At 35.3% G+C, this 12706-nt stretch overlaps 1 protein-coding gene across 1 annotated transcript in view; it reads right to left on the minus strand.

The window, feature by feature from the left end:
• Positions 1–1695: 1695 nt before the first annotated feature.
• The window catches only part of cgnl1 (cingulin-like 1), a 73782-nt gene continuing 62771 nt past the window's right edge, over positions 1696–12706 (minus strand). The window contains exons 15-19 of the mRNA XM_003198999.7: positions 10837–10920; positions 8352–8476; positions 7952–8060; positions 5560–5723; positions 1696–2809 (exon numbers count right to left, since the gene is read on the minus strand). Of these exons, the coding sequence (XP_003199047.2) occupies positions 2659–2809; positions 5560–5723; positions 7952–8060; positions 8352–8476; positions 10837–10920 (633 nt within the window). The 3' untranslated portion in view covers positions 1696–2658. The remainder of the gene's footprint in view (positions 2810–5559; positions 5724–7951; positions 8061–8351; positions 8477–10836; positions 10921–12706) is intronic.

Consider the following 12706-nt stretch of genomic DNA (forward strand, 5'->3'; position numbering starts at 1 on the left):
CAGTTTTACTCTAGTAAAACCATGCATAATTTTCAGAAGGGTTTACTCCCCCTTTACTTGTTCTAAACATGTTTGACTCCCTTTATCTGTTGAAGACAAAAGAAGATATTTCCATATCACCCCAATTTTATTCTCTTTAAACTGGCTGTCTGTTAAGTTCTATATTGTTTATAAAATATTGCTTCTTACCTAAGCTATAAATAATCTAGCTCCTGTTTATCTAGCCAACCTTCTGTCTCGCTACAATCCAACCTGCTCTTTAAGATCTCTAAACTCAGGGCTTCTGGTGGTACCATACCTAGAATAGTTAAGTCTACTAAAGGAGGTCGAACCTTCTTATTTATGGCTCCTAAACTCTGGAACAGCCTTCCAAATAATGTCTCATTAGGACATTATTAGGCTCAGACACACTCTCGCAGTTCAAAACTAGAATAAAGACTTATCTTTTTAGTAAAGCATACATAATGCATTGCATGACGGTATGATGCATGAGTATGCTCCACCAGGTGATCGGGCTTGACAACTACCTGTAGGACACCTTAACGCACTAGACATTTTGTTAGAAATCGTCATATGCTTTACATGTTTGTTTTTATGTCTGTTTATATTACTATTTCATTTATAGCACCTCATTTTTGAATCTCATGTTTAAAAACACTATGAACATTATACAATACTCATCTGGAGGCCCCTAGAGAATACGCAGCACCATTAATGCGATCCAAGACCTGTGAAGAAATAATGCCAAGGTATCCCATAATCCTGGACCAGGCTATATCCTGAGCTGACGCTGCGGTGGTCTGGGAGGAGTGAAGAGCACGCGATTCCTGAAAGACCGCAGTGACAGATGAGTCTTCGCATTGCTCCCATGGGCCAGCCTGGACACCCCCCAGTGACCTACTCACACCCGAAGTTCTCCATGATGGATATCCAGTGTTCTCCAGCCTTTGGTGCCTAGACTGCAGCTCTGCACAAGAAGTTTAGCAATAGGAGAAATGGCCGTGCCCAACTAAGCCTGGTTTTACTATAGTTTTTTTTCCTTCACTTTTGTCGATTGGAGAAGTTTTTTCCTTGTCGCTGGCCTGCTTGGTTTGGGACTTGTGAAGCTGTGCATCGATGGATTTGCTCTTAAGTGTTTGGACTTTCAGCAGTGGAAATTAAACCACACTGAACTGAACTAAACTGAATTTCAACTCTGAAAACTGGACTGACACAGTTTCAATTTACTAGAACTTCTATGTGAAGCTGCTTTGCCACAATCTACACTGTAAAAGCGCTACAGAAATAAAGATAAATTGAATTGAATATTTTGAAGAAAGCTGGAAACCTGCTGACTTCCATATGATTTGTTTTTCCAACTATGGATGTGATTGGTTACAGGTTTCAGCTTTGCTCAAAATATCTTCTCTTGTGTTCATCAGAATAAGGGAACTCAGAATAAGGGTTTGAAACCTCTTGACGAAGAGTAAACCTAGTGATTTTTTTTTAGTTTTTGATGATCTAACCCTTAATGATTATTGGGATGACTTGGATCTTGTAGAGGCAATAAACTGATTCAATGATAGAATCTGTGATGATCTGTGATGATCTGTGAACAATGATGATCTGAGAAACATTTAACAAATGCTTTCTGTACATTAATGACAATGATGTTGTTTTATAATTGAAATAAGAAAAAGAAAATCAAACAGAACATCATGGGAATAACTGTGGAGTTTATTTCTTTTTTGTTTTGTGTTTGTGTGTGTGTGTGTGTGTGTGTGTGTGTGTGTGTGTGTGTGTGTGTATAGAGAGGTAGAGGCAGGATTCATTTTGAACCTTAAAAAAAATGCACTAATGACTAATAATAGTGCTATTGTTCCATTACACAACATTTAAGCACCGGACACACAAAGAGTTCATTTCAACATACAGTGCAAATCATCACAGTGTTGTTTAAAGGGTGATTGTCAGAACAGTAATATACAAGGTATTGCATAAGGAATGTTTTCTACAATATTACAGGCTCATATGGTTTGATCCATAACACTGTTTTGTGTTTCAGAAAGGAATGAAAGTCCTGGAAACATAAATGTGTGGATACAATGTAACATTTCAGGTGTACAGTTTCAGTTTCGGCTTAACATCTTTGTACATTTTCAAGGCGCTTGTGTTTGGAATAATGTTAAATGTGATTGTTTTAATTGTACAGGAGTGAAAGCAGCTTATGAATACATTGATATGAATAGTACAAAAAATCTGCTTGTCCATTCAGTAAAAAAAAATCGGTTGGCCGTAACTGTGTTTTGATACATATAAAAATTCCCTCATACATACTTCCCTTGCTATTGTAGAATTAGTCTTCAGATCTGTCAGTCCTTCACATTCCGGATAGTCAAATGATCATTTTAGCTTTGTTTATGCCAGTGGATTCAGTGGAATGATGTTTCACAAGACAAACACATTTGACACAAACTGTCTTTTAAGAAAATATACAGTGATATACAGTATCTAATAGGGCTGCGCACATAAAATATTACTTGTACAAAAATCTAGCAAAAATATATCATCATGAGGGGAAAAGGCATTAGGAGTGGACTCATGGTTTCATGAAATAGTGGCAAGGAGTTCATAACTCCGCATTTCGTTATACCTCCTTTCCAGTTTGCGGTACGGTTTTCACATTGAGAAACTGGAGATGATGCCATCCTGACTGCTGGAGCGCTTGTAGCCGGAGGAAGAGCTGAAATAAGTCTCGCCATCAGTGCTGATGTCATCATCATCGTCGTCATCATCTGCATTCAGGACTTGTGCAGAGTTGTTCTTACGCCTTGTGGGAGAACAGAAATCAACATTTAGTTGTGAGTCTAATTTGCTTTTTTAAACAGGAATAGTTATATTAGTATATAGAAGTGTTCCTCGACCACATTTCTGGAGGACCACCAGCACTGCATGTTTTGGATGTCTCTTTTTGTCTGTCACACCCTGTCTTTCAGACTCTGCTAATGAGCTGATGATCTGAATCAGGTGTGTTTGGTTAGAGAGACATGGTAAATGTGTAGAGCTGGTGGTCCTCCAGGAACGTGGTTGAAAAACACTGGTATAAATCATACCAGAAGTTCACCAGCGGAATTTGAATCAGTATAATTAATAACGATTTCACTGAATGTGCTTACATGCCTGTTTTATTACTTATTAGCTGACCTGGTTTTGTCTGATGTAAAACTGTTAAAAGCTGTTTCGATAAATAATGAGGGTTGCCCAGCCTTTAAGACTTGCAGTGATGAAAGCAAGTTTCTCAAACACACTTGCACTAAAGCTAGTTACTGTAAATAAAAAAATCATTAAAAATGTCATTAAAAATGAAAACCTTTTAATTTTATTGCTTAAAAAAAACATGTTAACGAACAAACTATTCAGTCATTCATTCATTTTCTTTTCGACTTATTCCCGTTATTAATCTGGGGTCGCCACAGCGGAATGAACCACCAACTTATCCAACACTTTTTTACACAGCGGATGCCCTTCCAGCCGCAACCCATCTCTGAGAAAAATCCACACACTCATTCACACACACTCATACACTACGGACAATTTAGCCTACCCAATTCACCTGTACCGCATGTCTTTGGACTGTGGGGGAAACTGGAGCACCTGGAGAAAACCCATGCGAATGCAGGGAGAACATGCAAACCCCACACAGAAACGCCAACTGACCCAGCTGACACTCGAATCAGCGACCTTCTTGCTGTGAGGCGACAGCACTGCCACTGCGTCACCCCCGAACAAATTATTTTAATTCCTATTTCAGTTATTTATTATTCATTTTCATAAAATTTTTAATTAAACATAAAACACAAGCAAAAACACATTCATCATGAAGAAAGGGCAAAAATCATCAATTCTTAAACTTATTCATGGTACCCGATTCAAGCAATTCCATCAAAACAGTTAATTCATTTAAAATTGAACCATGTGATCAGTGATGATTTATTGAATAATTGACTCAAGTGATTTGTTCAAAAAAGAATCAATTCTTGAAAACAAAAACACTGCAGATGCCTGCGGTTTCTTTCTGCTTTGTACAGAGACATTTATTTTGACAAATCAAACAAAAAATAATATGGTGTCTAATATGAAACTCTAAATAGTCTAAATAGACTCTAAAAATAGTCACTTCCTGATTAATTGGCTGCAAATATTAACAATAAAAAACAAAATTTACTGCGGTAGAAGAAGCTGCGTCAATCTTTTCTTTATTTAATAAATGTACTTGCACCTCAGAAGACAATGCTGACACAATAACACGTGGGGGCGTTTGAGGCCATGAGGCGCGGAGAACAGACGCTCTTAACACTCATTAATGATATACATTAATACTGAAACAGTTAAGGCGTTTAAGAATGACCAAAACAACATTTCAGATGTTTTACAAAGTGTTCAGCCAGCTGGTTTGTCCATTCACACACATTTTTATCATGATATCTCTTATAACAACATTTTTTTTACTGCACATACTGGAATTTGTTCAGTTTTTCTATCGCACTTTTTGCACATTTTTTCTTATCGAATAAAAGTTTATCCAACTCAGTTATGTGCATATGTTTTTTATGCGTATTTTCCGTTTCCAGCAATCGTTTTTATGAGTGTATCAAAAATGAGCATTAAAATAAGTGGGTGGAAATGTAAGGCTAAGGCGAGAAATACCACTTCATCTTTTAAAAAAGGGGAGGAAGCTGACAGAAACTTTGAGTTTAGAGAATAAAACATGCTCCTGACCAGGTTAGATTCACAGAGTAAGTTACCTTGATAGCTGTAAACCTGCCATTTTGAAAACCCAGAGTTTTTCTCATTTCAGGGTTAGAATACTCTGAGCTTTCACTAAACCTCCTTTCTGAAACGAGCCCCTTGTCTTGATGAGACCAAAATAAAGAAGCTTTTATTTTTATGATGATTTGTGTCATTGTGTCAGATTGAACACCTAACATAGTAGGCTACCTAATATGGTAAACAAGATATTTCTATACATTTTTATGTTTATATTTATATACATTTATATTTGTATACATTTTTAATTGCAAAATTGTCTGCAAATTTCCAAGAATTACCACAAAAAAAAAAATATTACAAAAACGTCGTGAAAAATTAGGGAGTCTGATTAACTTCTTATTCACTTAATTATTGTATAAAATCATTTCATTAGCAAAATCCCACTCTCATATAAACAAAAGGGAAAACAGTATTCTTGCTTGTGTGGTATAACCTAACCAATAAAATTAAAGGTAAATGTAAAATGTAAATTATTATTAAATGTAAAAAAAATAAACAATAAGGCGTAAAAGGCTTCAGTATTCAGTCAAATCTTTTGAACTTGATGATGTCAACTTGCACTCCATTTAAACGATTACAATATTATCTTAAGGTTGATTATAAATATTCAGATGGGTGAAGACGACAGCTTGATTTTTAATAGCAAATACAGTAAGATGTCAGTCCATCAGTGATAATGAATTGCTACAGATGACTTGAAGCTACTGATCCCAGATCAGCAGTAATGTATTTCGCAGAGCAAATCATTACCTCATCTCAGTGCGCAGTGTTTTGAGCTGACTCTGGAGCTGTTCGTTGGCCTCCTGCTGCTCCTCCAGGTCTCTCTGCAGTTTCTTTTTGCTGTGCTCCAGTCGGTCGATCTCCTCCTCCGCCTCATCCATCTGCCTCTTCAGAGCCTTCAGACGCAGGTTCAGCTACACACACACATACAGCACCACGCATCAGAAACCGACAGCAATGACTACATATTTATCACAATTCAGCAGAATCACTGTTGCACACTGTTGCAACATACATAAAGTACCTTTCTTTCACCCTCTACAAATACACACAGTTTATATATAGAGCTTACTTACTTTTATATCTTACTTAAGATCTTTTTACACTGTCCTCTCAGTGGAGGGCTGTTTGCTGACCTGATCTTTCTGATCCTGCAGTGAATGATGTTTTTCATCCTCTTGCATCATTTTTGCTTCATTTTAGATTGTTACTACAGTACATGCCAAAACTTTATTTCATAAAACAGTTTGATGGGTAAACGTCGGTACAATTTGAATTTAACAAACACATTCCATTTAATACACTTTAAAATGTCTTTTATTCCTGTGATTCAAAGCTAAATCTTTGAAGAGCACATATTTGACCCCTTTTTTAATATTTAAGAGAAGTATTTTGTGCCTACAGAATGTGTCTGTGAAGTTTCAGCTCAAAACACCCATCGAAAAGGAAAGCTCAAAGCGTGATAGGAGATGATTCCCATCCTCTGAAGCCTTTTTTTTGTTGTTGCCCTCTGGAAGAAGGTTTAGGAGCATTAAATGCTCTTCTAACAGATATGAATTCCCCTTTGTTTCTGAGGCAATGAGGCTTTACAACCTTACATTTTAGCAAGTTTTAAATTTGAAATATACGAGTGCTTCCTATGTTTTTTTAGTGCCATTTATGCATGCTGGATTGTGTTTTTTAATATTGTTTGTAAGTGATTTGTCTCTTTATGTGTTGGTTGTATCATGAAATGCTACTGCCCTAATTTAATTGCCCATGGTGGGAGTAATTAAGCTGTTAAACTTAATTTAAAAACTTAAACTTTTTTAGATTATGTATTATATGAATTATACTCTGAGCACAATGTAGCTATTTTTGTTGCCTGTGCCTTTAATGCTGGTTCTCCCCGCCCACCGTTCCCACGTGCCTGTCAGAGTGTGTCTCAATCTCCGCTTCGGCTGCGTCAGATAAACAGCACAGTGACAGACATGAAGGAAGCAGATCTCACATAATGTATGTGAGAAATACCCTAGTAAAACTTTACCAATGATTATTTGATGTATTTGTTGTGGAGACAAACTCAAGTCTTTCTGCAATGATGAGTCACACAATTTCGTTACAAAGTTCACGCGCACACACATTGCACACGTTTAAATTTGCAGTTATTGTATGGCAAATATGACAGGATACACGTTAATATACACTGCTGTCTGGATATCTTTCATGTAAATGTACAGAATAAACCTGATTTAATGTCCACAAACCGGGTTTGAAGCGTTTTCTTTTTATATTTGTTCTGACATGCAGCTGTGGTGATAAAGATGGTAAAATTGCTGTCATTCATTACAAACATTCAATGTTTTAAAAACGTTTTAAACCTGTAAAACTCATTCTTGATCACATTTGATGATGATTGATGAGCACAGAGAGCTTAACAGATCTTTTAATCCGAAATGCTTTACGCACATCCTGTCTTGTTGATGTCATTATATGCATTTCTGTAGAGACATGTTAATGTATGGCTGTCAATCAAATTGGTGGGTAAGGAAACAGCACTCCTCCATCACGTTGCGGTCGGCCTCAAAAAGGGTGGAATTCTATTTTAATGTTTCCATATCAACCCAATATGACTGTAGACACACTATACCTACACAGTTTTGTCCAAACAGCTTACAAAAGATGATTTTCATCATAGGTGCCCTTTAACATTATTACTCTTAACAACTTTTATTATCAAAGATAGAAAAAGCTGTGCAGCTTCACAGGAGAGAGTGTGCAAAAACTAAAAGGATTTTCTACCTTTAGGAGTTTCTATGTTCTATTGAACAGAAAAGAAGATATTTTGAGAAATGTTACAAACCTGTAACCATTGACCTCCATGGTAGGAAAAACAAGTACTTTGGAAGTCAATTGTTACAGGTTTCTTTATATTTCATCTAACATAAATTCTTTTGTGTTCAACAGAAAACAGAAACACAAAAATGACAGAATTTTCAGTTTTAGGGGTACATATATTATCCCTTAGACAATCTATGCAAAAAAAATGTTTTTTTTTTAGAAATTACTGTCAATATGTTTAAAAATGTAAATGATGTTTAAAAGATGTTTAAAAATTGGACAATTGTGGTGTTTTCCCCTAAGCAGAAGGCTGTTTGCTGACCTGATCTTTCTGATCCTGCAGTGAATGATGCTCTTCATCCACCTGCATCATCATTTCTTTCACCTTCCGCTCAAGTCGTCGATTTGCCAGCTGCAGGTTAGCTCGATCCCTGTAAAAAGTCATCTTCAAATTTAACTCTTTTTGTTTAAATCATACATTGTGATGGCTAGGACACATTATATCATGGGTCTCAAACTGGATTCCTGGAGGGCCGCAGCTCTACGCAGTTTTGCTCCAACCCTAATCAAACACAGCTGGTCCAACTAATCAAGCTGTTCATGTCTACTGGAGAGTATTAAGCAGGTGTGAGTTGGAGGTGGTTGGAGCTAAACTCTGCAGAGCTGTGGCCCTCCATGAATTGAGTTTAAGACCTATGCATTAGACACATTAGCTGTTTTACCTCTCTTCTCCTTCCAGTCTCTCCTCCAGTTCCTGGATGCGGGTTTCCAGTTGGGACACCAGTCCATCCTTACTAGGCTTGTGAGATCCTTCCAGATAAGCAATCCTGCTCTTCAGATCTTTATTCTTCATACAAAAAAAAACATGAAATTGTATATGAAGAAGGTTAGTGGTCCACTGTATCATCATTAACAGTGACATGCAGTACTGAAGCCACATTTTCACTGTTCAAGCTCACCTCCAAAACTCACTCAGACCAGCACAACAGAAAACAACTCATGGCAAGACTTTATTTTGATGGTCCCTATTGCACATTTCGATGACTAAAAGTTACACTACCACTACGTGCCAATTACTTCTTATATGAGTATTAGTAGACTGTCTACTATAGAGTCAATATAGGGCCATATATACTTAAAAAATAAAAGAAAGTTTTGCAAACAAAATAATGTATTGATATTTTTTTAAATTATGCAAATCTAAAAAAAAAAAAAAAACTAAAATAAAGTGGAAACAAAAATAAAGAACTGCTAATAAAAATCAAGTAATGGGGAAAAAATAATCTTTGCAATTTTTTTTAATATTTGTATATTTGCTAAATGTTTTTGCAGTATTGCCTTTACAAAACGTCTCAAGTCAATTGCAACGCTCATTTTGATTTGCTAGTTTTACTGTTTGACAATTTAAACAGCCCCCTGAAAAACAAAGGATTCAGGTATTTTAATCTCTGTTAGATTTATGACAGTGATTCATGGCTGATTTCCTTTGTGACACGATGTCTCCAGCTGATGACGTCGCTTTATAGGAGTAAGTCCCGGGCATGCTGTACATGCCCCAGTTCCCGTGTCTCTGCCCCCCTTGTCAAATCAAGGCCAGAAAGCGAAACAAAAATGTGAAGTGCAATAAGAAAACAGCTTTGCAAACTCACGGTTGACTGAAAAGCAAATCAAAATGAGCGTTGCAATTGACTTAAAAGGTTTTGTAAAGGTAATATTGAAAAAAAAAAAATATTTAGCAAATATATGTCTATTTTTTAAAAATTGCAATTGTTTTTTTTTTCCGACTACTTGGTTTTGATTTGCAGTTCTTTATTTTTGTCTGCAAGATTCCTTTTTATTTCTCGAATTTTTTTTTTTTTTTTGCATTATTCTACTATTTTTTGCTGAACACTTTTTGTTTGCAAAACTTTTTTTTTTATGTTGCAAGTATATATGGCCCTATATTGACTCCATAGTCTGCTTAATATCTGCTGATTCTGCTCCTTCAACAGACATTTAACTGACTATAAGAAACTGTGCAAGTATTTGTCAACTTACCCCAACCTAACAGTCTACTTATAATCTAATGAGAATTAATTGGCATGTAGATGCAATGAAACTTAAATTCAACAAAATGTGTTAAAGGGGCCATCAAAATAAAGTGATACCCAGTCCACATGTCTTAAAATAAGCTTGTTTCACCAAAACACGAATTTCATTCATAACACACTGACACTAACAACAGGGAGCTTTAAAGAAATTAACTACTTTTATTTCTGAGTTTGAATGAATTTTAAGGAACATCAGTGTTTGATAGAATGAAACAAATGAATTGCTGCAATCTGTTGCAAACAGTAAAATCCCAATCACTTTGCCAAACATTTCAAAACATTTTTAAACTACAATATAGAGAGACTAGCTTTGAAGTGTACAACCAAATAATACTTATCATGTAATACATTTTACAAATTCAGGTACATGTAAAAATGATGATTTTATTATATTATATTGTATGTATATATACACACAGTTGCCTTATTATGAAATGATGCTGATTTCTTGTTTGTTGTGAAATGTGTACTACTGATGTAACTATGAAATGATGCTCATTTGTCTCTCAATGACAGCTCATGGATTATTATCATGTGGTTGAAAATAGGAGTAGGTTTGAGCTGAATGCGATCAGCATGGCATGATTTTGTAATTTTCTGATAAGACTGCTTCTGTTTCAAAATAAATGCATGAAATTTACCATCAGTCTGTTTTCAATCTTTTTGAAATAAGTTTGGCATGCAATAATGCGCTGAAAAAGCACTGTTTTTTACTGCTTGTAAAGCATGAATGATAAAAGTGTTTAGATATTTTGAAAAACACATAATTCCATGCATTTTGTGTCAAAGCAAAAAAATAAATAAATAAAATTTAAGAAAAATAAATAAATAAATCACAGTTTGCTTTGTGTGAGCTGTTTTGAAAATGTGACTTCAGTACTCCACAAAGCTTGTTAATGGTTAAAAACAACTGTAAATTAAACTAAATCATATTTAATTTGTTCCATACCACAGCTTTTTATCTTTTTTCTGCTTATCTACTCTATGTAAGTGCTTTTGACACAATCTACATTGAAATAGAAATAAAGATGACTTGACTAAAGTGTTTTGCTGGTTGGAGAGGTGGAGATGATGGCTGTTGAAGGCATTGATCAGTGTCAGGAGGGTTTGTTTTTACCTGTCTCTCCAGGGAGATCTTGTCACACTCCACATCCTGTCTGCTGGCTCTCTCCTGCATCAGCTCATTCCTCATCTGCTCCAACTGTCACACAAACACACACAAACATAATAACAAAACGCCCTAATGCAACACAACAACAATAACAAAACACTGCCACGCCAACTGTCTGGACAACCACTTTTGATGCAAGCATTGGTAAATGTGAAATCATATTAATACAGGATTTCTCTGTTTTTATGAAGGAAAATTAAAGACATTAAGATGTTTTTTTAAGACTAAGTAAAGAAAATTGAATGAATAATCTCAATTGAACAATACAGAGCTCAGCATGATTGAGTACAGCCCATTTTGAAAATAAACATTTTCCTCCATTTCTCAGTGAATATAGGCAATGTATTTTGGTGCATTATATATAAATTATAAATAATATATATTGATTAAAATAATAGTTTAGTTACCAAACATATTTAGAAATGGAAATATAATATAAATAAATTCAAGCAAAATATTTCAAAAAATAAATTACAGCCTACAAAATATCAACTAATTTTTTCCATTTGTTTGCTTCACTTGATTTTTCATAGTTTTTAAAAATTGTGATTAATATTTTTATGCAACATAAAAATTTGGCAGTACCAGTTTTTGGATCTTTATCGTTAGTTATTTTGTTAGATAAGCTCCAGATTTGGCTTCAGTGCTGAATAATCTAATGTACATGCAACAAATATAATATTGAATAGCTTCCTATTAAAATATGAATTTAAAAGAGAGATTTTTGAGGGGTGCACTTATATATGCTGAGCAATGTACATCAGTATGTTGTCAATTAGTTGTGTTAGCTTCCAAAACTGAAACTGCTAATTTGCACCAATTTTGATTACTTCTTTCATTCATTTTTACAAAAGATGTCTGCTCAGAAACACTACAATAGAGAAAATCCTAATTAACCTGGTAATGTTCTTGCTCATTATTTTTGTCATGTTTTCCAGAGGAAATACAGATTAGATTTAAATGATTAAATCACTACACATTAACTTGGGAAGTAACATCACATATGTGCTCCTGTATTTTGAAAGAGTGCACAAGATTAAGCAGGCTTAAGATTACACAAACCGCACTGATACAAACACCCCAATGATTACACATGTCCCACCAACAGATGTATTGTTCTTTTTATATTTTACATATTGTTCATTCATTCATTTTCTTTTCGGCTCAGTCCCTTTATTAATCAGCACATCCACTGTCATTTACACACATACACTATGGCCAATCTAGCTTATTTAATTCACCTATAACGCATGTCTATGGACTGTGGGGGAAACCTGAGCACTCTGAGGAAGCCCACGTAAACATGGCGAGAACATGCAAACTCCACACAGAAATGCCAACTGACCCAGCCAGGGCTTGAACCAGCAAACCAGTGAATGCTTGACAGGTAGCGTACATTTTAAAAGGTAGTTTAACTCTGTGCTGACAATTACTTCAGCGCACAGTGTTAAATGGCCTTTTTAGAAATCACCGTAATAAAGGGATACGTTACATTTATTTGAAACTGAAATCTTTTGTAGCATTAAATATCTGTGCAGTCAGTCTTAGTTTAATGTCTTCTTACTGGAAAAAAACATTGCAGTTGATGTATAATAATGTTTGTAGGAATAACATCAGTGTGGAGATATTTACTCTTTTTTTTCTCACCATCACCATAACCTGAATGTTCACATTTTTCTCTAATTTCTCCAAAACATCAACAAAGCTGCTGCTGGAAAATCTCCAAACCAACCATATTAACTCATAGACATCAGTCAGCAAAATGCCTTAAATCTGTTGATAAGACAAAGGGAACTTGCTTTCAGACAATGTACTA

Source organism: Danio rerio, chromosome 7 (genome assembly GCF_049306965.1).
Source record: "Danio rerio strain Tuebingen ecotype United States chromosome 7, GRCz12tu, whole genome shotgun sequence".
Taxonomy (NCBI): domain Eukaryota; kingdom Metazoa; phylum Chordata; class Actinopteri; order Cypriniformes; family Danionidae; genus Danio; species Danio rerio.